At 39.6% G+C, this 26,959-nt stretch overlaps 1 protein-coding gene across 1 annotated transcript in view; it reads left to right on the top strand.

Annotated features, from left to right (window-relative positions):
* Positions 1 to 10,092: 10,092 nt before the first annotated feature.
* TEKT3 (tektin 3) overlaps positions 10,093 to 26,959 on the top strand; it is a 36,865-nt gene continuing 19,998 nt past the window's right edge. The window contains exons 1-3 of the mRNA XM_003929261.3: positions 10,093 to 10,177; positions 18,566 to 19,173; positions 22,207 to 22,290. Coding sequence (XP_003929310.1) covers positions 18,595 to 19,173; positions 22,207 to 22,290 — 663 coding nt within the window. The 5' untranslated portion in view covers positions 10,093 to 10,177; positions 18,566 to 18,594. The remainder of the gene's footprint in view (positions 10,178 to 18,565; positions 19,174 to 22,206; positions 22,291 to 26,959) is intronic.

Below are 26,959 nucleotides of genomic sequence, written 5' to 3'. Positions count from 1 at the left end.
CCCCCCCCACTCCGCCCGCACCCACCAAAAAAACCCCCCAAAACAAACCTATAAACCCAGAGGCTCCAACACTCCTAATATATAGCCTTGTCCCTCATTAGTTCTAGTTTCCTCCCCAACTTGGTAGCCCCATCTTGACTGCTGCAAATGAGAGTTAGACAGAGATATGGAAGACAAAAGGAGGTTCAGCTGTTTTTTCTACCTCAGGTAAGAACACTAGTCTGCTTCCTTTCAGCTTCTTAGTAACTCAAAACAGATTCCTCCTGTCTTCATTATCCAACTTATTTGAATGCTAACATGGCTCCTTGTTGCTTCTACTCAGATCATTATGGCCTCTTTGATAATTTTCAGGGCACTTTTCCTAAATAATTCAGCAATGAATGGCCAGAAAATCGGATCCCTCAAGGAGGTGATTCCTAGCTTGTATCTTAGGCTTTTTGAGGACCAGAGACATCCAATTACCTTGAGTAATGAGGATTGTAGGAAGGAATCACACAGAATTAAGAAGCGCCATGGAAATGGGAGCATGTTTGGAAATAGCAAAGTCCTTCAGAATGCAAGAAGGCGCCAGTGAGGGCTATCTCATTGCTTCTTGGCAGACCAAGCCACGAATCTCAGCTAGAGTTTTGCAATATCAAATGTGATGACTCAGCCACTCTCCATATGACTCAATATCAAACCTCATGAGACAGGGGATCTGCCTAGATTGGCTCTTGAGCTATGTCGCCTCAGTCCACTGGGCAGTCCACAGAGGGGCCAACTTTGAGCTGGGTGCGTACCTGTGGTCCAAACACTCATGGCCAATGAATGGGGGTGGGGAACACATCGTATGAAACATGGCCACTGTCTTAGGTCAGACTCCCCAGAAGAAGACTCTGAGGAGGAGTGTGAAAGTGATTTATCAAGAAATGTTCTACTGAGGAAAACTGGGAAAGAATTGGACAAGTAGGATCTTTTACAGAAGGGAAGTTGGGAGATGCAGGCGTGTGATGCAGGCAGCAAAGCCCTAGGAGGGTAATTTTGGTTCATTCCCACAGGAGGAGCTCTGGAAACAGGGTAGGTCACGACTTAGAGGGTCACTCCTCAGGAGAAGAGCACCTGGGGTATTTATACCCCTGAACTCATTAGTCTTTGGTTATGAATTGGCCTGAGGCACAAATTCCCAGGGCTTCCAGGCTGTCTTGCATAAGCAAAGTAGATTCTGGCAGCCTGAGGGTAAGCACACGGGAAATCATTTTTCTGTGCTCAGAAAAATGATCAAAGGGTCTGAGCAGACATGGGTGGAAGAGTTGACAGCATCTATTGTAGCTTCATAAAGAGATACCTAGAGAGGCTTCCTTCCCCAGGGGCCCACAGTTAGCACTGGCACCCTAAGCTGAATAGATCCTTCCTTTTATACCCTGACAAACCACGTTGGAAGCTTGTGCTCAGGTTGTGGAAGACTCAGGCCACTATCCACCACCTTCATCTCCATGGCCTGGCAACCTCAGAACTGGCTGACCGAAGCCAACGTAAATTAGACAAAGACCAGCACAAATCGGACTCAAGTTAACACATGCCAGACTCTGGCTGTTTCTATTTTATAAACCAAAGTCAAATTATTTCCAACAATGTCAACGCAAATAAATTAGCTTTCTTATGAAATCACTGAAAACTGACATTTCAAATATTTTATAAAAATACAGCACATCTATCTGTATCCAACTCCATCTTTGTTTCCACAAACTCTTGTCAGTTTAAAGATCTACACAGTTTTCTCTATAGCCTGTAAATGAAAACTTTCAGGCATCCCTGGCTGGCAGTGCTTTTTTTCTTTTCTGAGCTCCCAAGAGGCTGGGTTTCTTTCTGATGACCTTCTGATAGCCTTTCTAGTTATCTCTTTACGAAGCTACAGCAGATGCTGTCCACGCTTCAACCCATGCCTACTTGGACCTTTTGATCGTTTTCCTGAGGACAGACTCCCCATGTGCTTATTCCTACATCTCCTTAAAGATGGACTATCCTTAGGCTGCCAGAATCGACTTCTACACCAGAGCCTGCACGATACGATTTTTGCCCACGTCCCATCAAATATTAACCTTTAAAGGACAGAAACAGAGGCCCACTTACAGTGATGCAAGTATTTAACAGCTGAATCTCTGGGAAAAAATGTATGCATCTGTACATACAGAAGTTTATTATATTTTAATGATATTAAACAATGTTTGGCATATAATTTACAAATAGTAATAAAATACACAAATACTCTGTATTGTAAATTCCATATAGCCAGTTGATTTCTACAGAAATATTTTGTTGATTTTCTCCAAACTCTTGTATCTCTAGCCAACCTGTTATTGGAATCAATGAATAAGAGGGGTCCAACATGAATGTTGTTTGACAGCTCCATTTATATTAAGAAGTAACTCAAAAATGAAGATGTGTATGGAAACTTTAATGACATGAATGACTTCTTTGCTGAATCAGATAATTATTTTCAAATAGTGGGAGGATGTAGTTTCAATGTTTTGTGTGCGTATATGTGTGTGTGTGTGTGTCTGTGTGTGTGTGTGTGTGTGTGTGTGTGCCTGTCACAATTTCATGGCTGTTTACAGGAGATACTTTAAGTTTAAACAGGAGATACTTAAAGTTTAATGTGCGTTATACTTTCCGTCACTTTCTTGAGTCTAGACAATCAACAGAAGTATAAGTCAAGTCTTGCTTTGTGGCTGATGATCATTTCCATGGTGTAAACACTCCCAATGTAGTCAGTTTCAAGCTACCAATGTTGCTGGTGTCAGAGTTGGAAAAGATGCTCAGTAATACATCATGATAAAGTATTTCCTTTATAAAGATACAATAAATGAAAATAAACTTCGGGACATAAAATAGTAAAATATTGTGAAATAATTAGAAGGTGGTGAATTTTAGTTATCTGTTGCCATTGTTATAATTTACTAAATAGTACATTTATATAATGTAGTTTTTAATAATGGCTGTGCTTAACGAGCTTGCAAAATTTCTGAAAATTTAACAATAGTCTTGCAAGCCAGTATGACCCAGTTCCTGTACACCACTGTCGATCACATTTCATAATTCATTGCTTTGCATGCTATTGAGAGTTAAAACATGTTCAATGATTGTGTGACTGATGGCAAATTACAGATACTGACAGTCTGCTTCTGTTTGATGTGCTCTGTCTCCTTCTTGAGAAAATTCTAACATCTTCCCAGTGGTAGTAGCTGAGCTTTAAAGACAATTTGTCTAAACTAGTAAACGTCCTGTTGGCTTATCTAGATGAAATACCATGCACCTCTGATTAAAAAAAAAAAAAAAAATCAGCCTCCTTAGACCAGTTAGTGTCCTTCTGTTAGTAGTAGTCAATGTTTCTTTAATAATACAGTTTCTATAGAGTCACAGAGTACGTTATAAATGCCCCCAGATCTTAAAATGATCTTTTTAGGTAGCTTTGCTATAGTTCCCTGTTTTTTAAAATACGTAGTACAAAATACAATGTATAATACAATACTATCTATAACCCAACAGTTACCATTAGTGACTCTTAACAACATTAAACCAAGCATTTTCCCCACTCTATCCCATTTGTGTCTCTATCTGCTGCTTTAGGTTATAAGGATCACATATTATGATTAATATGAGTCATTTTTGTTGTTGATGATGAATTTATGATATAGGACTATCAGTGAATAATACCAGGAAAGCGAAAATTTAAGGTTAAAGTTCAGGGGAGTCCCAGGCAGTATAAGAAAGTCTTCAGGCACGAAGATTGATTGATTGTCTAGTCATCTTGGCTGCTGGGGAAGTTGCTGATTACTCATAACACACCTCACCTGATAACTCCAATCTGGATTTTTTTTTTTCCTTGAGTTATATTTCTTTCAGGACAAAAAGGGAAGCAGCCAACTCCTATAGAAATAGGTGCCATGCCTGATGGGCTCGCCGAGAACCATTCATAAGTGACCATCCAAGCTTCAGTCTATTTTCTGGAACAGACTTCGATAGAGCATCTGATTCATTCTCTTCCCTTTGGACTAGTGAGGCATTATTGTCATCTTGTTATGGAGACATCTAGTTGACCCTGGAGATTTGCCCAATACCACACTACCAGTAAGTTCCAGGAGGAAACCTGGTCCATCTTTTCCCAAGTTATGGTTCTCATCCCCCCGTCCATTCATTCAATAAACATATAGCAGGAGTGCACCACAGGCCAAGCCTGATGGTCACTCAATGCTAAGGACTAACAAGGAGAATGCACAGGAAATATGTACAGCTATTTGAGGCAGGGGAAAGATCACAGGCTTTGGAGTCAGACATTCTAGTTGGATTCCAGTTCTATCACCTTCTAGCTAATGTGGCCTTGGTCAAGTTACTTAAGCCACCTGCTCTGTGGCCACTCTGTGGGCCACTCACTCTCCTGTCTGGAGAATGTCATTATTCTAACTGCCTTTTTTTTTTTTTTTTTTTTTTTTTTTTTTTTTTTTGGCAGAGTCTCACTCTTTCACCAGGCTGGAGTGCAGTGGCAAGATCTCGGCTCACCACAACCTCTGCCTGCCAGGTTCAAGCAATTCTCCTGTCTCAGCAGTAGCTGGGAGGGACTACAGGTCCCTGCCACCACACCCTGCTAATTTTTGTATTTTTTTATAGTAGAGATGGGGTTTCACCATGTTGGCCAGGATGGTCTTGATCTCCTGACCTCATGATCTGCCCACCTCAACCTCCCAAAGTGCTAGGATTACAGGTGTGAGCCTGACCACCTTTTTAAAGTTGTTTATCCTTTGAAAACTTGACTTTAGAACCTCCTAACAGGGTCCTCTGTCCCAGTACTGGCTTTATCTGCTGTTGTCAGTCTCAAACAAGCTAATTCAACAGGCTGTTAGCATTTATTGACTAGGTGCTGGGGCAGTAATACCTGCCTTTCAGGTCTGCTGAAAGAGTTGGAGCAGTTCATGGATGGAATGAGTGGTTCCTGGCATGGCGTAGCCGTTAAAAGCTACTTCTTCATGGTTAGTACTTTGCTTATGGTACAGAGGTGAGGAGCACAGAATTTAAAGCCAGAAAGATCTGGATTCAAAGCACAGCTCTTCCTCTTGCTGTCTGCGTGGCCCTGGTCAATCTACCTAACCTCTCCCATGGAATCTCTACTTCATTTAGACAACAGAAATGATAATAGTCTATTGTAGGGTCCAGCTCTACAGGGTTTTGTGAGCCCCTGCCTGCTGGTGTGGAGACAAGAAACTGTGGAAATAAGAGACATGAGACACCGAGAAAGAGAAAAGAGAGTTTGGGCCCGGGGGTTTACTGCCACCCAAAACGCGGAGTATGGCAGTGGCCCTGAGTGCCTGGACGCTTTGACTTTTATTGAGTATAAAGCAGGGGGCAGGGAAGGCAGGGTGAGGTAATGGTGGTTAGTGATAGGGTCAGGCAAATTACGTGTTTTAGAGATAGGGGCTTAGGACTTTTAAATAGCCGAGATGAGGAGAAAACTTAATTTGTTAGCACTCTTTGCATATCAGTGAGAAATAATAAGGACATTCAGATTATGTTACTAGTAATTTTTATTTATGATTATTTGTGAGTAACTATAAGATTACATGTGATTATATAAAGGAAAAACTATGTACTTATATTTTTAATTCTTTTAAAAATTTATGTTTACGTGGGAACAGGCTATGGCTTCAGACCCTTGGCATGGCACTTGTGGGGTTTCCCTCCCACAGGCTATCCCATTGTGCTATTAGTAGCCATAAAGGAAATATTGTATGTAAAGCTAGCATTATATACGATACATTGCACAGAGTGAGGGTACGATCAGTATTAACTCTGATGTGTATTAATGCAGAGCAGTGGTGGGGTGTGTGTGTGCACAGGTACGAGGGGTGCTCAGTCTATGGAGAAAGAAACATCAGTAAATAAATGGATCATACATGCTTCGCAAATGTGCAACAGGGAAAAACAAATTAATTTTGACAAACATTATTTTGGAGGTAGCATTTGACATTGACGTGAAAACATGAGCAGACTGTAAATTTGGGGCCGTTTTAAGGAGGAAGAGGATGCTAGGTACAGGGAACAGCATGAGCCAGTCGGGGATCAGAACAATCACAGGATGTTAGAGGCTGAAGCAGGGTTGTGTGTTCACTCATGTTTGGGATCATGGAGTGGGCCTGTGGACAGAGGGCTGCTTAGCCAGGCTAGGACCAGGTCATAGAGAGCTCTGGATGCCGATCTGAGGAGTTGAGACCTCCTTTTTAAACTCTGAGGAATCAGCAAAGCTTGGAGGAGCATAATTATAAGATTCATCCCTGAATGAACTCAATCCCCATCTCACCCGCAGCGCTGGTGGCCGTGACTCCACCTTGTCTCCATTCCAGCACTTGGCAAAGGGCCAGATGTGTAGCAAGGACATCAATGCACAGGGGGCTCCTGTCGGAACATTTGGGTTTTGGGAACACTGGCGTGGCTGTGACAGAGCCGGGCGCTTTCCTCTCATCATTCACATCAGGGGTTGGAACCAGAAAGTCTGACTTCTAATCCCTCTGTTGAATTGTGAGCTCAGTTGTGGGAGAGGTGTTTTTGGTTTTGTGTTTTTGTTTTAATCCCTCTTAGGAGTTCCCAGAGGTGCAGTGGGCCCCCTCACAGTCCCCTGTCCTCGTCAGCACCACCAGGTGAACTGCTGAGTTTTCAGTGGTGAGCAAAGGAGTCCTGCTTCCTCCCCTCCCCTGTTGACACTCGTATTCTGGAAGGGAACTCAGATGTTAATTAAATAGTCACACAAAATAAATAAATAACTGGAAACTGTAATGTCACAAAGGAAAGGATTTAGGGGAGTACAGCAAGGCGGACCAGTTGAGTCTGGGTGACCAGGCATGACATCTCTGAGGTAATGACATTTGAGGGGAAGCGAGTGGTCCAGGCAGCGGGAACAGCATGTACAAAGGCCCTGTCGAGGACAAACAGCTTGGAGCATCAGGAAGCCCGAATAAGAGTCAGTGTAGCTAGCACGCAGTGAGTGAGGAGGCGAGAAGCATGGGGTGAGGTCAGGGCAACAGAAAGAATGTGATGATTAACTTTAGCGCTGGAGGAGAAATGGAGAAAGCAGGCTGTGGACGTGAGTTGCTGTGAGGATGGAAACAGGGGGTGGAAGTCTAGGGGTAAAGATGGCTAGGACCACGTGTGGTTTCTGATGAGGACATAGAGCTGAAAGGGCCTGAGAGCATCTTCATGAAGGGTGATGGTTGAGTGATAGGAAGACTCAGAGAGACTGGAGAGATTTGCTGACTCCAGACAGGGTGAAAATGCAGCAGCTAAGGAAGCTTAAAAAATGACCTCAAAGAGTGTGTTTCTAAGGCAAAGTTATATAATAGGCAAAATCTGCTTTATCGCTTCTCTACTTCTGTATCTTTGATAGTTTGCTACCCTACTAAGCATCACACTTCATGCTTTCATTTAACAAGCGTTAACTGGTCCCTCTTTCATGGCAGGTAGGAAGCCCTGTGCTGGGGATACAGAGAGGAACAGAACCAGACACATTCCTGCACTTGTGGAGCCACTGAGAAGTGAGGTTGAATTGCTGAATCCAGATTGTTTTGCTTTACTCTTTTTTTTCTTTTTTTCTTTTCTTTTTTTTTTTGAGACGGAGTTTCGCTCTTGTTACCCAGGCTGGAGTGCAATGGCGCGATCTTGGCTCACTGCAACCTCCGCCTCCTGGGTTCAGGCAATTCTCCTGCCTCAGTCTCCTGAGTAGCTGGGATTACAGGCACGTGCCACCATGCCCAGCTAATTTTTTTGTATTTTTAGTAGAGACGGGGTTTCACCATGTTGACCAGGTTGGTCTCGATCTCTCGACCTTGTGATCCACCTGCCTCGGCCTCCCAAAGTGCTGGGATTACAGGCGTGAGCCACCGCGCCCTGCGCTTTACTCTTTTTTTAATAAGCATTGTAGGAGGTCTCCATTATACTATAAAACTGAAGGGTGAGCATTAACCTCTTAGTTCTGGCAAAGACTTGATAATCATGGAACTTTTTTTTTGAGAGGGTATCTAAATTATTTCCAAAACATCGTTCACTCCTTTCTGTGGAGAACAGAGTTGATTAATTTAACCTGAAATTTTATTCAGGAGGTTTTTGAAATTCACTGACTCAATGTATCCTTAAAAAGATCAAACTCTGCTATAATTTCACCTGTTTATTTTTAAATCAGACATTGAATGAATTTCATCTTCAATTAGCAATGCTATTGGGCATCTTGATGGGTGCAAAGTACAAAGACTGCTCGTTATCTTTAAAGAGTTTGTGGGCAATTAAATCTACTTTAGAGCAATTGCCAGCCTTTTGGCCCAAAGAAGAAACACGGTGCCATTTACTGTGCTGTCAACAGACTATAGGCATCTGCAAGGCCTGTCGGGAATACTGAGAATACAAAATGCAGAGCACTATGCGTGAGAAAGAAGTAATAAAAAAGACAGCTCAGAATGAAAGGTTTCTTAAGTGAGATGCAGAAAAATTGCTGATAAGGAACAGAGTAGGAAAACCAGTCAGGATTTGCAGTGCCCTGGTTTTGGGGTATGGGAGCCTTGCCTAGTCTTGTGTCCAGGCAAATGAGTAGCCGCTGAGCATTGGGTGTTTTCTTTAGTTTTCCTCCTTGGGGAAAATATTCTGGGCTTATCTCCACGGTTAGATGGGTTATGTTGCTTAACGTAAACACTTGAGGCAGCATTCTAACTTCCCTAGTTTAGGTTCCCATGAGTTCCATTGGTCTGAGTCAGCCTCTGATAAACCCAGGACTCCGGCAGAACCAAGCGTCTGAATTGGCAAAGCTGAGGACCAGCCCCCAACCTGAAGTCACTTCACTGAGGTCTCTTAGGGGCTGGACAGCCTGCCTTATCCTGGCAAGTCCGTCAGCCTCACCCTTGTGAGGAGCACCACACGGCGATTCCCAGAAAAGCCAAACATTAAAACATTATTAACTGAGGGCTTCTTTTATTTTCTTGTCCTTTTTTTGGCTTTTTTTTTTTTTTTTTTTTTTTTTTTTTTTTGGAGACAGTGTCTCGTTCTGTCGTCCAGGCTGGAGTGCAATGGCACGATCTTGACTTACTGTAACATCTGCCTCCCGGGTTCAAGCGATTCTCCTGCCTCAGCCTCCTGAGTAGCTGGGATTACAGGCGGACACCACCACACCTGGCTAATTTTTGTATTTTTAGAAGAGACGGGGTTTCACCATGTTGGTCTCGAACTCCCGACCTCACGATCCACCCGCGTCGGCCTCCCAAAGCGCTGGGATTACCGGCGTGCACCTCGCCCGGCTGGCCTCTACTCTGAATTCTCTTGCTGCTCACTCGGTTAGACCGTTGCCTCGTGGAAAGATGCCTTATAGTTTGATTGATCTGAATTCTAGCGTTAGCTCTGGCACTGAGTCACATGGTCTAATTCAATTAATTTCTCCAACTTCAGTTTCCTCGTTTGTAATCTATAAACCCCTCTTACAGGGTTGGAAAGAGGTTGCATGGATGAGCAATGATGTCTGTATGTAACAATGTGGGCCCACGCCTGGAAGAAACAGTAAGAGCTACTGTTGACGTCAACTATTTGCTGAAGAGAGGAAAGCCCCAACCGTTTTCTTAGAGTGAGGAAGGAGGGGAAGCATACTAGATAGTCCCGTCACAGGAGACCCTCTGCTGGAGAGAGGAGAGGCATAAGGGTGGGGGAATTATCAACACCCAGGCAGGTGTTAAGGTTCCAGACAGCCCTGATGGGCCTTAGAACGGGCCGAATTGATTTCCGCAGCTGGAAGAGTTCCGAATCAGGCTTCTCGGGAGTGGCGGGGACATCACCGCGGCCTCTTCCTGGGGCTACACGACACTCCTTTCACTTACCCGACCTAGCAGGTCTCCCCGGGGGCGGGAGCCTCTGTTACTAAGCGTGAGCGCGTCCATAGTAACCGCCGTCCGATGGGCCTGGCCTGGCAGCTCCCGCCTCCTCTCTGACCGGCCAATCGGCTCCCGGAGAGCCGCCCGGGGCGGCCGCTGAGTGGCCCGCGGGCGCTGACGTCGTCACAGATCGGAAAGGCGGGGCCAGGGCCGGGCCGGTCCGGGGCCCAGTCGGGGGCGGCAGGTGGCGGGCTGCGACCCCTTCCTCCCACCGCCGCCTTCCCCGCCCCTCGCCGGGCATCCGCCGACAGGTGAGTGGTCTCGCTGACTCCAGCCTGCCTCTGGGACGACCCCAAAGGACCCCCCGCCTCCATCGCCAACCAGGACTCCATCCTCTGGCCGCAGGGATCGCGGGAGGTCGCGGACACCCTGGAATTTCTCCCTCCATCTTCTCTTTCCAAATAAAAACCCCGTACGAATTCACAGGCACCTCCTACCCAGACGTCTGCTTCCTCGTAATTTACCTTTCTGATGCTTTTCAAGGTTTGAGAAGTGATTTATAAATGCGGAACCGGGGAAGGGGCATCCGAACCCCCGGCGCTGTGCTAACTCGTTTAATTTCTTAATTCTGAAGATCAGCAGTTAGCAGCGCTGTGCCTTCCCCCTGCGGTGCTGGCCTCCCCGTACCCCCGTCTCCTCGTCCCCTCTGCTTCAATAGCCGAGCCTTCAGATTTGCAGCCACGGGGAGGAGAGCCCAATCACCGGGTCCTGTAGATAGAGCTCCTGAAATTCAGATCAAAGCTGTCCTCTCACCGCCCAAAGCCATTTCTGTTTAGCTCTGGCTGCAGAGCATTCGCTGTGTGTGGGCAGTTTGGACCAAACCGCTTTATGTTGTCTTCTGGATGTAGATGGGGCTGTAGAGAAACATGATGGAAATGGGTAAAATTATTTGTTCGATTATTGTGGGAAAAAAAATACATGGTTTTACTAACAGGCAAAAATGTTTTGAAATAACTGACAAAATAGTCTACTTTTTTCTTCTTTAAAATAAAATAATTCACACAGTAAGTAGAGTGAACACAGGGGCGAATCCAAGTACCCAATCCAAACTTAAACCAACAAAAAAAAATCGATTACACGACTCTTATGTAACCCTTGGAAATTACATTCCCCTCTCTCCTTTCCTGTGCCTATTAACCTACAGAATTTAGTGTTTACTTATATTATGCATATTTTTATACTCTTACTACTTATATATTTATCCCAAACCCAATGTATACTCTCACTTTTTAAGTTGATAGAATGGTTATGGTCTATGTGTTCCAGGTCATTCATTTGAACAGTTGTGTGGTGATTTTTGTATGAATTTACCGCATATTATGTACGCATCCCCCTGTTGATTGACTTTTACTTTACTCCCTTTAAAAATATTAGAAAGGAATTCTTGTAGATTCTAATTGTAAACATATTTGAATTTCTCTAGGTACATATCAAGAAACTGAATTGCTGGGTCACAGGGAATTTGCCATTTCAACTTTACTAGATACTACCATGTAGCTCTCCAGTGTGTAATGATTTATACACCATCAATTAATAGAGTTCCTTGACCAAACCTTTTTTTTTTTTTTTTTGAAGAGACAGATGAAGTTTTTCTGTATTCTTATGTAATAGATGCATAAAGGGAAATTAAACATTGATGTCTCATATGATTTCTTCTACTTCTGGTATTTGTTAGTGTAGTGGCCGCACTGTTTTATTTCTGCTCCAATTTAGAACTGTAATTAAGTGGCTACAAAGAAACTAAAGGGGTTTGCACATGAGCCCTTCAAGCCTATGCTTGCCCCTGATCTAAGGTAGGGTGTGGAGCAAGTCATGTAAACTTGTGTCCTCTGCAGAAAATGGTCTGTAGATTTTTGTACCTTAAAATATTTACGATTTTCAAGTCTTGCTTAAATCTGCTAATAAAATGTTTACCCAATGTGAAGCCAACTTTTGGATTGCAAATAGAGCTTTCCGGTTCTTAAAATCTCTGTGTGATTGATTCTATATTTAGCATGTTAATATTTATAGAAGACTATTATATCATTATTTTTCAGTGTGTAAATAACTGTTGACTGTAAATTAAGTGCACCTAATCAAACGTTGTATTTGACTTTGTAGCCTATGTCTCATTTCTTAAAATTCTATTTGGTCATATGTAATAGTTTCTGCTGCTATGAAAGAATACCAGAGACTGAATGATTTATAAAGAACTGAGATTTATTTGGCTCACAGTTCTGGAGGCTGGGAAGTTCAAGATCCACGGGCTACATCTGATGAGGGTCTTCTTGCTGCATCATAACATGGCAGAAGGACAAGTGAATGAAAGAGACAGAGACAACAGGGGTGAATTTATTATTTTATTAGGAGCTCACTTCTGTGATAACTAATCCACTCCCATAATAATGGCATTAATCCGTTCATGAGGTCGGACCCCTTATAACATAATCACCTCTTAAAAGTCTCTTAATACTGCACAATGGTAGTTAAATTTCAACTTGAGTTTTGTAGGGGAACATTCGGACCAAAACATTATGATTAAATGTATGACAAAAAAACAATTGCCTAATTTAGGGGATTTTTCCATAGCTATTTTCAGTCATTTTCCCAAAGAATTTGCTCAGTTTCCTCACAAATGTGAGATGTTTATAGCATCAGTTAATGATCTTAGTATTTGCTTACATGCTGTCTTAAGAAGTGACTAAGTTAGAATTTAGAGAATAAGTTAATAATTGTAAAGACACGCATCACCAAAGTAAGCCATAGCCTTTTAAAAACTGAGGTATTTCTTCCTTAGAATTTTGGTAGAATTCAGCAGTGAACCCAATGGGGAGTGAAGTTTTCTTTGAGGAAAGTTTTTAAACTGTTGATTCATTTTTAAAAAAATACTACAGGGCTACTCACATTATCTATCTCTTTAATCACTTTTGGTTATTGGTATCTTTCAACAATTTTGTCCATTTCATCTGTACTGTCAAGTTTCTTGTCATAAAGTTGTTAGTAATATTGCATTATTCACTTTATATAATGTTTGCAGGCTCTGCAAGAATATTGCTTTTCTCATTCCTGATACCAATAATTTGTCTTCTCTTTCTAATTTTGATAAGCCTATCAAATGGTTTATTAACTTTATTAATAGAGTTTCATTGTTTTTCTTTTCTATTTGTCTACTTTCTATTTCATCAATTTTTTAATCTTTATTAATTTTCTTCCTTCTACTTTGGGTTTACTTTTTTTCCCCCTAGCCTTTTAAGATGAAAGCACAGATCACTGATTTTACCTCATTCTTATTTAGTTAATGCAAGTACTTAAAGCTATAAACTTACCTCTAATAACTATTTTAGCTGAATCTCACAAACTTTGTTATGGTGTTTTTACTTTCATTCAGTTAAGAATATTTTCTAATTTCCCATGTGATAATTGACTCATGAGCTATGTAGAAAGGTATTGTTTCATATTCTACTATTTGGGGATTTTCCAAACAGCTTTCTATTATTGATTTCTAACTGAATTCTGCCATGGTCAGTTAACATACTTCGTGTGATTCTGATATTTTAAGTTTATTGGGACTTGTTTATGATTCATAATATGGTCTATATTGGTGAATATTTTCTGTGCAGTTGGGGATAGTGCATTTCTGTATTTTGGGTAGAGTCTTCTAAAGAACTTCTTCATTCAGCCTGTTGTGATAGCACATATCATGTCACCTCTGAAAATCTCCATTGTAAGTTTGTGGGAAGATGGGGTGAGAAAGGCAAATAAAATCTGAGTATTTACTATTAAAACAATTTTGACCATTTCACCTCCAAAGAGGTCTTAGGCATGCCCATGGGTCCTTAGTTTACATTTTGAGAACTGGCTATTCTAAAGTTTGCAATACCTATTTTTAACTTATCACAATGTATGTTTAAATGACATTTCGTTTCAGTTATAAGATCCTTAAAATCTAATATGGCCATCTAAGCCCTCCCATTACTTGTGCTATGGTTACCATATAATTTACTCCTATTTTATTAACTCCACAGTTTTTTTACTTTTACTTTTAAGTAAAAATGATCTTTTAAAAAAATTTGAATTAGCCAGTTTTTTTCTTTTTAGCACACATGCTTACCATTTCTGACATTCTTCATTTCTTTGTGTAGATCCAAGTTTCCATCTGGTATGATTTCCTTTTGCCTGAATAATTTCCCTTAACAATTCTGTTATTGCAGGTCTGCTGCTGATGAATTCTTTTGGATTTTGTTTTTATGAACAGATTTTATTTCATCTTTGTTTTTTGAAGGATATTTTCACTAGATATAGAATTTGAGGCTTATACTTTTTCCAGCCTTTTAAAAATACTGTTTGTCTTCTGGTTTGGGTAGTTTCTGACAATAATTCAGCACTAATTCTTATCTTCGTTCTTTTCTTCCAAATGTGTCTTTTCTGTCTGATTTGAAAATTTTCTCTTTATCACTGGTTTTCAGCAATTTGATGATAATCCTTGGGGTGGTAGTGGCAGTAGGGAGTTGTGTGTGTGCACGTGTGTATATGTGTATATTTATCTTCTTGAAGTTTGTGAAGCTTCTTGACCTAGGTATTTATGGTTTTCAGCAAATTTGGGAAATATTCAGCCATTATTTTCTCAAATATTTTTGTCCCTCTTTTTTTTTTATGACACTGCAGAATCTTAATATTAGAACCTTTTCTGTTGTACCTTAGGTTACCAAGGTGCTTTTTATTTTCTTTTTCAGTTAAAAAAAAAAAATCTCTGAGCTCACCAATCTTTACTTCTCAAAATTTCTAATGTGCTGTTAATCTTATGTAGTGAGATTGTGTAAGTATATATTGTATGTTTTATCCCTAAAGTTTATTTGGTTCTTCTTGAGTCTTCCATTTCTCTCTTCACTATGTGCTTGTATCAAATACTTGTACATAGTTTACTAGTTCCATCATCTCTGCTGTTTCTAGGCCTCCTTCCATTGATTCATTTTTCTTTATGGTTTATATTTTTGTGCTCCTTATTATGTCTGGTAGTTTTTGACTGGATGCTGGATATTGTGATTCTACATATTGGAGTGTCTTGATGTTGTCAGGTAGTTAAGTTACTTGTGGATTAGTCTGATATCTTTGAGACCTGTTTTCAAGCTTTGCTAGAGTGAGACCTCATTTACCTTCACTCCAGGCATAGTTCAGCCATACCTCTAATGTGTGGCCCTTCTGGTGTCTCCCTTGAATGCTCCAGGTGATTGCCAATGGCTCTCCAATCTAGTTAGTCTGAGTTCATAACGTATCTCCATCCTCTGTGAGTTCTAGAAATTGTTCGGTTAACAACTCTGCCATCACTCTTTGCCAAGGTTTGTGGAATTTTCCTTGATGCATGTGCAGCCTATTCTCAGCAAAGACTCACAAAGATCCCTATGTAAATTTCTGGATCTCTCTTTCTGCATAGTTCACTTTATTCCATAAACCTGCTTTATAATTTCTAGCTTTCTCAGCCTCCCCAAATTCTGATCACTTTCTCAACTCACAAAGGCTGCTAGGCTCTGTTCAGTTTTCATGTTTTTTCTCATTGTCTGAAAATTTGCCTTTAGGCACAATGCCATGACGATCAGAAGGCTCATCTTATTTCTTTCCCTTCTCTCAGGCATCAGTCCTATGCTGTTTGGTGTCTGAGGTCTGAATACAGTTGTTTCATATGTTTTGTCTAGATTTTTTAGATACAAGAGGCTAAGTGTGGTTTTTATTATTCTATCATGGTTGGAGGTAGAAGTCAGTTTTCAGTTTTTAAGTATGTCTTAGTTCATGACATTCTAGGTTTTCTTGACCAATAATGGCCCAAAATGCGTAACAGTGGAACCTTTGGTGAAACCATCCCCATGTAATGTCTTTCATTCGGTCTCTCTGAACGACTTACAGGATGGCTGTCGGAGCTAGAACTTCAGTTGTGGCTGTAAAATATTGTCTTTCCATATGAAACTGGTGTTCCTGAGGAGTTCTACTTCTGTGATCTCTAAACCACTATGCTTTATGCTTTAGATTCTAGTTTCTAAGACAAATCTGACCTCTAATTAAAAAGCAAATCACCAGGTGCTTTTGTAAACTATATTTATTTTCCTCAGTCCACATATCTCATCTGGTGTATGAACCTCTGCGTCTTCAGATATCACCCCCGGAGCAGATGACTCATGGTTCAAACCTGGGTTGAGATGTCTCAAGATGCCAACATAACAAATGCTGGGAAAACTCACATGGCATTCTACATGTGAAATTCCATGATTGAAGGATGAAGTGAGCTATGGGTTTCTGGATCCCTTATTGCCAAGAATTGAGCAGGCTGGGCATGATGGCTCATGCCTATAATCCCAGTACTTTGGGAAGTTGAGGTGGGGGAGTCATTTGTGGCCAGGAGTTTGAGAGCAGCCTGGGAAACATAGTGAAACCTGCTCATCTCTACTAAAATAAATAAATAAAATTAGCCAGGCATGGTGGTGTGTGTTTGTAGCTCCAGCTACTTGGGAGGATTGCTTGAACCTAGGAGTTCAAGGCTGCAGTGAGCAACAATCATGCCCTGCATTCCAGTCTGGACAACAGAGTGAGACTCTCTCTCTAAAAAGAAAATAAACCAAAGCCAAGTAGGAGTGGTCCATCACCATTTGAAGTTTCTTGCTACAAAAATAACCAGATTATTTATTGATCTGACATGCAGAAGGGGTTAGAACTGAAGACAGCCTTAAGGACCCTAAGGCCTCAGTACTTTAAATTTCCTTTTTCAAAAAGTAATGTTTAAGTTTCAAATTGAAGCAAAGACCTGCAAGTGGTAACTAAGGCTTCTGTTTTCACCGTCAGTCTCTCAGTTTGGCCAGTATAACATGTTTGGGGGCTGTAGGAAGGAATAATTCAGCAGAAAGAAAACTAGGGTTATATGAGCTCACAGGGCTATGGGCAGCTGTTTAATCATGTGACCTGTGTGGATTTTGACTTGAACACAATTCTACAAGTAGATTATTTTGTGGTTGGTACCAAAGTCCTCGAGACATAACTATTTAAGTAGTCATAAAAGGATTTTAATTTTTCTGAGCAGTGCATAGAATTGGATCTGATTTTATTTTTCCTTTTTAGTAAACAAGTCCTTAGACATGAACCCCAAAACAGAATGACATTTAAATGCTAAAAGTATGTTATGGACTCTGGCATCCTTGACTTTCTGACATAATAGTGACCAAAAGTTTCAGACAATAGAACTGGTAAAAAGAATTAAATAGATCCATATGTTCTGATGGGGGAGTGGTCCAGAAAATATACTTAAGTTAAAAAAAAAAAAGCATTATCTACAATATATATACAATGATTAGGATAATTCAGTTTTTATATTACAAAGCATTGTATGTAAGTATAGATGGTATATAGGTAGAGTATATAAAATATAAATAATATATGTTGGTATATGAATAGGAAAAATCTGGAAAGATCTAACAATTAATGAACGGTTTGGTGGCTATTTCTGAGGGGTTCACCTTTGCTGAGAGAAGAATATTTATCTTTTACTTTATCTACTCCTCTGAAGAAGTAATTTAAAAAGCTAAGATCTATTACACACTTCCTATGTGCCCCACACTGTGCTAAGCCTTCTAAATACTTAGCATTGTCTTGGTCCTCATAACCTCTTGGCTGCCCCAGGATTTCTGTTATACACTGGAGGTGCTTACAGGTGGCAGGCTGCCAGGAAAAGAGATTCAGGTACTTGCTTCGAGCTGTGTTTGCATATCAACTACAACATTGGGGTGAGGGGTGGTTTGAAGTTGCCAAGCAATGCCCTGCTGCTACCACTGCTCACAACAGTTCGAAGCAGGAAGTGCTATTATTATTCCCTATTATATATAGGAGAAGCAACCGAGGCACAGAGAGGTTAAGTAATTTGCCCAATCTCACATAGCTAGTAAATAGATGGGCTCACCTTATTTGTTTCTCTTTTCTCATAGCTCAGAGGCCTGTGCTGTCCATTGTCCAATGTCTAAAATTAGTAGTTTCTTGTCTAGATTTTTAGACGTTTTAAGTCTAGTTTTTATTAGCCTATCATGGTTTGAGACAGAAATCTTTTTTTTTTTTTTTTTTGAGACAGAGTCTCACTCTGTCACCGAGGCTGGAGTGCAGTGATGCCATCTTGGCTCACTGCAACCTCTGCTTCTTGGGTTCAAGCGATTCTCCTGCCTCAGCCTCCTGAGTAGTTGGGATTACAGGTGCCTGCCACCACGCCCCGCTAATTTTTGTATTTTTAGTAGAGACAGCATTTTGTCATGTTGGTTAGGCTGGTCTTGAACTCCTGACCTCACATGAGAAATCTATTTTGAATCCCTATCCGTTAAGATGCATAGTTTAGTCTCCTAATTTGAATTTGTTACAACAATATTACTGTCATAATTTTTAATAGCCAATAAAAATGTGATCTTCATACATTGTAGAGACATGGAGATGAAAGAAACTAAATTAAAAAAAAACTTATATTCAGTAGCCACTGAATACATTATCAGTGGTGAATGCGGATAATAAATGAGTTACAAGCATTTAATGTGTTCAGGGCCTCTGCAACTGATTCTAAGTCAGATGTGGCCTTTTATCTGTATGTTTCACCAGAGATTAATTTATGTGACTGTCTAATTTTCCTTTTTATTTTTTAACAGGAGAGATTTACAAATAGTGTTTTGGCATCATGGAGCGTTTAGGTTGCACTTTAACAGCAACTTACGCCCACCCTAGACCAACACCAACTAACTTTCTACCAGCCATCAGTACCATGGCCTCAAGCTACAGGGACCGCTTTCCCCACTCCAATTTGACCCATAGCCTGAGCCTTCCTTGGAGACCCAGCACATACTACAAAGTCGCCTCCAGTTTCCCAAGCGTGGCCCCGTACTGCACCAGATCACAGAGGGTGTCCGAGAATACCATGCTTCCCTTTGTTTCCAACAGAACCACCTTCTTTACAAGGTACACACCGGATGACTGGTACAGGTCCAATTTAACCAACTATCAAGAGTCCAACACTTCCCGACATAACTCAGAGAGACTAAGAGTGGATACGTCTCGCCTGATTCAAGACAAATACCAACAAACAAGAAAAACCCAGGCAGACACAACCCAAAATCTGGGAGAACGTGTCAATGACATAGGGTTTTGGAAATCTGAAATCATTCATGAGTTGGATGAAATGATTGGAGAAACAAACACCCTTACTGATGTGAAGAAAAGACTGGAGCGGGCTTTGACAGAAACGGAAGCCCATCTTCAGGTAAGACCTTATGATAGAAGGCACTGCGTTTTTATGATTATACCCACTGGCTGAGTTACTGTGGTTATTTATATATTGCATTATGTTTTACTTCATCTGTAGAAGCAACCTCCATCAATAAATCTATGACTAGTCTCAGCAATGGCAAAAGCACTGCCTTTTTTTTTTTTTTTTGCATTATATGCTTGAAGAACAACCACTTGAAATAACTGAATGCAATGCAAAGAAGGATAATTAAAGAGACACCATTAGGACACAATGTTTTAAGGTGGACATGCCATCTATATTCCTCCATTCTCACATTGCTATAAAGAAATACCTGAGACCCAGTAATGTATAAAGAAAAGAGGTTTAATTGGCACATGAGTCTACATGCTGTACAGGAAGCATAGTGGCTTCTGCTTCTGGGGAGCCCTCAGGAAGCTTCCAATCATGGTGGAAGGCAAAGGAGGAGCAGATTTCTTAAACCAAGCGTGCAGGGGCAAGAGAGAAGGGGGAAGGTGCCACACACTTTTAAACAACCAGATCTCCAGAGAGCTCATTCACTATCCTGAGAACAGCACCAAGGCGTTGGTGCTAAAGCATTCATGAAGGATCTGCTCCCACGATCCAGTCACCTCCCAGCAGGCCCCGCCTCCAACACTGGGGATTACGATTTGACTTGAGATTTGTGCAGGGTCCAAAGCATCTTACCATTTTATCTCTTAAATAGACTGCTTCATCACTGCTGTCCTAAATTAAAATAAACAGTATTCAAGGCAAAAAACTTTATTTTTTTAGTCTGTGTCTTGAAAGCCTCCTGTGTATATGTTATGATTCCCTTTCAGGGCATAGCGACATCATCAAATGAGACCATCTTAGGAGATGGAATTTGTTTGATTAAATAGAAAAATGGAGCGGAGGTTAGGCCAGTTGCCATAGTAATGAAGGGAGCATTTCAGTTGGTTGCTGGCCTCTTACTAGGCTTCTGAATGGGCTCGTCACCTCTGCCCCTCAGGCTATGTCATGAGCCCTTCAACCCCATTCCACCCTCCTCCATGGAAAGAAGACATTCCATGTTTGAAGATGTGCAAATTACAGAAATTATTTTAGAAGTATACATTTTGATGAACACAGCTAGCCCCATTTTCCTTCATGTTTGCATGATTCCTTCCCATGTGATGAACACTTGTAGTAGTTCTCTACCATGGTATCTGTAGCAGAAGAGTTTAGAGAATCAAGGAGCTGGAAGTCTGGTGGGTGGAGGAGTTTCTTGAGGCACCCTGAACACTGTCACTTCCTATTGCAACCCCTCCCCACTATACAGAAACACACACAGAGGCACACAATCCCCAGAAATCCTGAGAACGCTTGATAGTTCACTAATGATCTTTTTGAATTAATTCATCATAAATTTTAGTTTAGAATCAGAAGGGCTTCTCCACCTTCCCTGAGCCTCAGATTACTCTGAAGTACCTACAGATCATCCCACCCCTGACTGCCTTCAAGAATTAAAAATATCCTTAAAATGATAGCTATGATAGTGGAGATTCAGTTTCTTTTCTTAGTACCCCTTTCAATGATGACCATTTTCAGAAAGAGGGTTCTAATTTGAAGTTTTTTTTGCAGTTTTTGTCCAGATGTTCTGTGTGTTTGACAATTTGTTGTCAACACAGTATTGGAAGGTACTTTTTAAAATTAGTCTCATAAACAGATAAGCCTCCAAAGAGAGAATACAGGTGATCAACAAATATAAGGAAAAATGTTAAAGCTTAATGACAAAATATAAATTAAATCAATGAAATAACTACCTTTGGCCTATCAAACTTGCAATAATGAAAATGCATAACATTTAGGCCTGGCCTAAGAGCAGAAAATGGGCACTTTTGTATGTTACTGGTGGGGCTGTGGGTTGATAGAAATTTCCTGGAAAGCACTTTGGTAATATGTATTAAAATAATCAGAGTTCCCCTGTACCCATTAATTCATTTTCTGGTAAGTGATACTATTAAACAATTAGAGATTCACTCAAAGATTTTGTTTAATGATAGTATATCTGGATTATCATATACATACCATTGTATTTTATTCTTTAAAAAATTAATATTCTTTGGGAGTCCTATGTTATGAAATAGTCTTTAAAAAACATTTTAACTGCTACATAATGTTTTTTCATACATAATTTATTGTTTGAAATTTAAGCTGTTTTCCATTAGAGCCACTAACATACTTTATCTCAAAGGATATTTCATGACTTGGGACTACGATTTAATGTCAATACTAAAAAGCATAATATAAAGGATATTTATATAATTTATTTAAATAATTTATGTATTTCTATAATTTCTATAGTTCTATAATTTCTATAATTTATATAGTCTCAAAGGATATTTCATGACTTGGGACTACGATTTAATGTCAATACTAAAAAGCATAATAGAAAGGTTTAAGAACATTATAACCTCTGTCTTGTTAAAACAAAGTAGTAATAGGAATATGGCTTAATCATATTTTCTACTGTTCTGTGTTTTTTCTCTTTAGTGAATAAAGGCATATTATTTGTATAATTAGGAAAACAATAAATGACACTTTATAAATAATCACTGGGACTTTTTTTTGGCAACACAAATATTTTGATGTTTTAAAGATAATAATTCCTTCCTTTCCTCATTCTTCTCAGTAGAAAATATTTAGAAATATCTTGAAGACTTGTGTCTCATGTTATTGAACTAATCTCACCTGAAGAAACTAATGCCAACTAATGCCCTCAAATGCTAATTTGTGGGGGTTAAGTAAATGCCATCTGCTTCATTTTGTCAACTTTCCAATTTAGGAATATTTTCAAACTATTTTGAAGAGCTGCCTCTTTACCATTCAACTAGCGGTAGAGATTCATTTAGTCGTTACAGTCTGTTTCAGACTAGATTTTCACGAAAGTGTTGGAAAAGTTGGTATTGGGAGTATCTATTGACTTATTTTTGAAAAAATTATTAGAGCTGCTAGTCATGGATTGTCAGTTTTTATTAGTGCTTTCTATTATCTGTGTATATATAGGTAGCCCGAGAATGTCTATTTCATCGAGAAAAGAGAATGGGAATTGACCTAGTTCATGATGAAGTTGAAAAACAACTGCTGACGGTAAATATGGGAAAAATGCATCAGTAACAGGCATCTTAGTTGTAAATGTGTGTTTAATATGTAGAAATAAAAAAGGATGTTACATAAAATGACTTATAAGTAAAGCATTACCGTATCAGATGTTGATAGCATTTAGCAAAGATATGTTTTTCTTGGTTATATGTTCATTCAGGATATAAAAAATGCAAACAAGAGTAAATAAAGACAAAAATCACTTGAAGCTTTATTAGACAGAATCACTATTAAATTTGGGGTATTTCAGTCTTTTTATTAATTATGCTTTTTTTCCCTACAAATCTGTTGCATCTTTTTATTAATCATTCTTAGATAGGTACCACCTAACTCACATGATGATGCTCAGATATTTATAAATACAATTTATAAATACAATAGAATTATTGTATTTATAATTATTGTATTTATAATTATTGTATTTATAAATACAATAGAATTATTGTATTTATAAATTTGAATAGTGTATACTCATTTAAAATTATATTGGGGTAATTTTTTCCATATAATTAGATATTCTTTTAAGACATGATTTTTAATGGTTATGCAGTGTTCTACAATGTAAAGGTGCTATCTTTTTTTTTTTTTTCCATTAATCCTCTCTTATATAATTAGGTGTTTCCCTATCACATTCCTTTGGTTTCCTATTTTAGTAGTACTGCAGCATACAAAAATATTATTATTGATAACTATAGGTACTTCTGATTATTTCCTTAGAATATATTTTGGAAAGTGTAATTGATGTGACAAAGGTTCTATGCATTTGAAAGCTTTTGATATATAGCCAAATTGCCATCCAGAAACTTACAGTCGAATCTGCTCTGCTCTGCTGATTCTCCTACTAATCTCTCTTCCACCTTCCACCAATTAAATTTGGTTTAGTTCTAATTTCTCTGATCTTTACTTCTTAAACATGTTAGCACAGATCTCTTTCATTCTTTAACATTTCAGGGATCATATACCTGGAACCCTTCCCCATCTCTTTTTTCAGCCCAGACACTTTATTAAGCATGAATTCTGCATTCCTAAGTACTTGCCAAACATTTTTTAGTTTGGTAACTTTTTTTTTTTTCTGGTTCACATCCATAAAGCCTGCTTAGTCTTGTGTGTATACCTTTCTCTTGATGATACCAGTGTTCCTTCATCTCCATGGATTGCTGCCCATTGTTTCCTCAACTCTTTTCATCAATTTCCAGCTCTTTTAAAAAATATCTGGTTAATAAGAAATTCCCAAGCACTTTTCCTTCCCCTGGTTTCCCTTGGATCTATACTATATTTTCTCATCAGTTTCTTCTCTCTGGTATGAACTCTTCCTTGACTCCCTAATTTCTGCAGGAGAAAATCCACTAAGGCTTCTCTTGTCTGACTCCCTCCTAACTTCTCAGCTTCATTTCCCTCTCTGAATCATAGATTTTCTGCCACAGTGAATCCATCTTCTCTGTCCCTGAATAAGCTTTGCAGGGTCCCACCTATGTGCCTTTGTTTAATTGGTCCTTGGCGAGAATGGAGTCCTTGGTAGGAAAGTAAGTATGACAAGGTGGCAGCCCAGTCCTCAGAGTAATTTTATCCTACATGACATCAATACTCTGCTTTAACATCGTTTAAATTTTCTTCATGACTCATGACATTAAAGATGACAAGCAGACTTTTTCCTTTGCTCTTTCCTTTTCTCTACTCTCTGGTTCTCTGAGAGAACTCTGAGTTGAAATAATATACTCAGGAAGCTTTGGCTACTACAGAAAGGTTTTGCAATCTACTGTAAAAGTCACTGTCCCTGTTGCTGCACAGGAGTGGTTAGAAACAGAACATTCTGAATGAAATAGTTTTGCAGTGATGGATCTCCACTCTTCCATTTCTTCTTTCCCAGCCTTTGATGAATCTCTCAGGTCTTAAAATAATCTGTCATCTACTTTGTCATCCTAACTGGACAGGAATTTACCATCATCTCTCTCTTGACCTTTTGTTCTCACTAATCCTGAGATGTTCTGTATGAAATAAATTACAAGTCAGTTCTAAAACCTTAACTTCATCAGCTTGCTCATAAACACATTATTATATTTGCAACAGATTTTTTTTTATACTTGGCTACATTTAGTGTTTTCATTACTTTAGTAGTGGCTGTCAAACCTGGCCACGCATTAGAATCACCTGGCAAAGGTTTTAAAAATATCAGTGGCCAGATCCCATACCCAGAGATGCTGATTCAAATCTGCAGTGGGGACAAGGCATTGATCTTTTAAAAATATCTCCCAGGTAATCTTAATGAATAGGCAGAGTTAAGAACAAGTGCCTCAGAAATTCAAAATATTGCTGAAAGAAATTAAAGATGATCTAAATAAATGGACATACCATGTTTATGGATGGGAAGACTTAATTGTAGTAAGATGGCAATATTTCCCAACTTGATTCATAGACTCAACACAGTTCCTATCAAAATCCCAGCTGACTTCTTTGTATAATTGGTGAACTGATTCTAAAATTCACATAGAAATTCAAGGGATAGTGAATAGCCAAAATAATATTGCAAAAGAAGAAAGTTGGAGGACTCACACCTCCTGATTTCAACACTTACAATAAAGCTATAATATGTAAGACAGTGTAGTACTTGAATAACAATAGACATAATTTGAGAGTTGAGAAATAAACCCTCACCTTTACCATCTATTATCTTTGACAATGGTGCCAAGGCAATGCAATGGGAAGACTGTCTTCAACAAATGGTGTTTGGACAATTGGATATCCACATGCAAAAGAATGAAGTTGGATTCCTATGTCACAACATACAAAAAAGTTAAGTCAAAAGGGATCAAAGAACTATACTTAAGAGCTAAAACTGTAAGACTCTTAGAAAAGAACATAGGCATGAATATTTGTGACATCGGAATAGGCAACAGTTTTTTGGATGTGATATCGAGAGTATAAACAACAGAAGGAAAAGCAGATCAACAGGACATCATCAAAATTAAAAAGATATTTTGAAGAACCTAATTAAAAATGGGCAGAAGATCTCGCAATGAAATATGACTTTATACCCACTAAGATGGCTATAATAAAAAATACAGAAAATAACAAGTTGGTTTGAATGTGGAGGAATTAGAACCCTCATGCATTGCTGGTGGGAATGTAAAATGATGCAGGTCCTTTGGGAAATGGTTAAGTATGAATGACCCTGTATGATCCAGATGATCCAGTAGTTCTACTCCTGTTTCTGCTCAAGAGAAAAGAAAACATATGCCCAAACAAAAATTTGTGCATGGACGTTTATAACAACATTACTCATAAAAGAAAAAAAGTAGAAACAACTGTCTATCAACTGATGAATGGATAAGTAAAATGTAGGATGGCTGTCCGATAGGTTAGTCTGCCAAAAAAGGCTAGAATGCTGATCCACGAATATTGACAACATTATGCTACATGAAAGAAGCCAATCACAAAGGACCACACACTGTCATTCCATGTATATGAAATTTCTGGAATAGGGATATCTATAGAGACTATAAGTAGATTTGTGGTTGCTTATGAAAGGAGGCTTGGGGGATTGGAAATTGTGGGTGACAGCTAATGGGCACGTGATCTTTGGAAGGTAATGGAAATGTTCAAAATTTGGTTCCGGTGAGGATTATGCAACTCTGTGAACATATTAAAAACCGTCAAACTGTACACTTTAAGCAAGTAAATTACATGGTATATGGATTATATCTCAACAAAGCCGTTTCTTAAAAACAAGAACCTCTGCATTAGAGGTTTCTATTGTCTAGGTCAGTAGCAGGGTAGACTTTATCTAAAAAAACTGGCAGGGGTGGCTTTATCTCAAAACTGAATGTGCAATTAGAGTAATGGTTCATGAATTGAGTGGGATGCTTTAGTCATTACCAATTAATTCAAGTAGTGAATGTATTCTGTAGCTTACTCAAGATAGTGATATTAGCATGTGTTTTATTTTTTACCAAAATAGGTCTTAATTTTGAGAATAATTAAATGTGTATTAGCAAAGGAAAGAAGTACCCTTAGAAGGCCTGCTTTTGAAAAACATGGATGCAATGAAATATTTTCTTACGAATTCTACTGAATTCTGTTGATGATTACATTCAACCAGTGATAGTGGATAAATTCTTACAGAATAGCTTCCGTTGGGGAATCAATCATGATACTATCTTCTTAGCACTCCCAGACCATGCTGACTCCTTGGACTTGGGAGCCAGATGAACCTGCAAAGTCATCGCCCCTGCAGCCTGCCCTGGCCTGGCTCTGAGCTGGGGGCTGAGACAGCTGCTCAGAACTCAGGTTGAAGCTCTGGGCCTGGCCCCAGCTGGCTGGTTTCCTTCCCACAAGAGGCTTTTCTTTCCTCCGTGTTGCAGAAGCAGAGAGCAAAAATACTCCCTCCTCAGAGGTTTGTTGAGAATGCAAACAATGAGTTCCAGAGATGTCAGATCTGCTGCTGGACAGACGTTTCAGCATTTCAGCCCAGTCCAGCCCTAAGGGGTTCTCCTCTAAGGCAGGATTGAATAGAAACCCTGCTATCAGCTCGGAAAGAGGGTCTGGGTGGGCTCTGACCCCCAGCAATGAGAATTACCTTCCTCACCTAGGTTTCTGCCTCTAAGCAGGTTGTGGGACCAGAAGCTTCTCACCAGCAGCCATGCCAGAAAAGGTAGCTGAT

This window comes from Saimiri boliviensis, chromosome 17, assembly GCF_048565385.1.
Source record: "Saimiri boliviensis isolate mSaiBol1 chromosome 17, mSaiBol1.pri, whole genome shotgun sequence".
In the NCBI taxonomy this organism is placed as follows: domain Eukaryota; kingdom Metazoa; phylum Chordata; class Mammalia; order Primates; family Cebidae; genus Saimiri; species Saimiri boliviensis.
The sequence above is the reverse complement of the archived record's forward strand: the minus strand, read 5'-3'. Positions and strand labels throughout refer to the sequence as shown.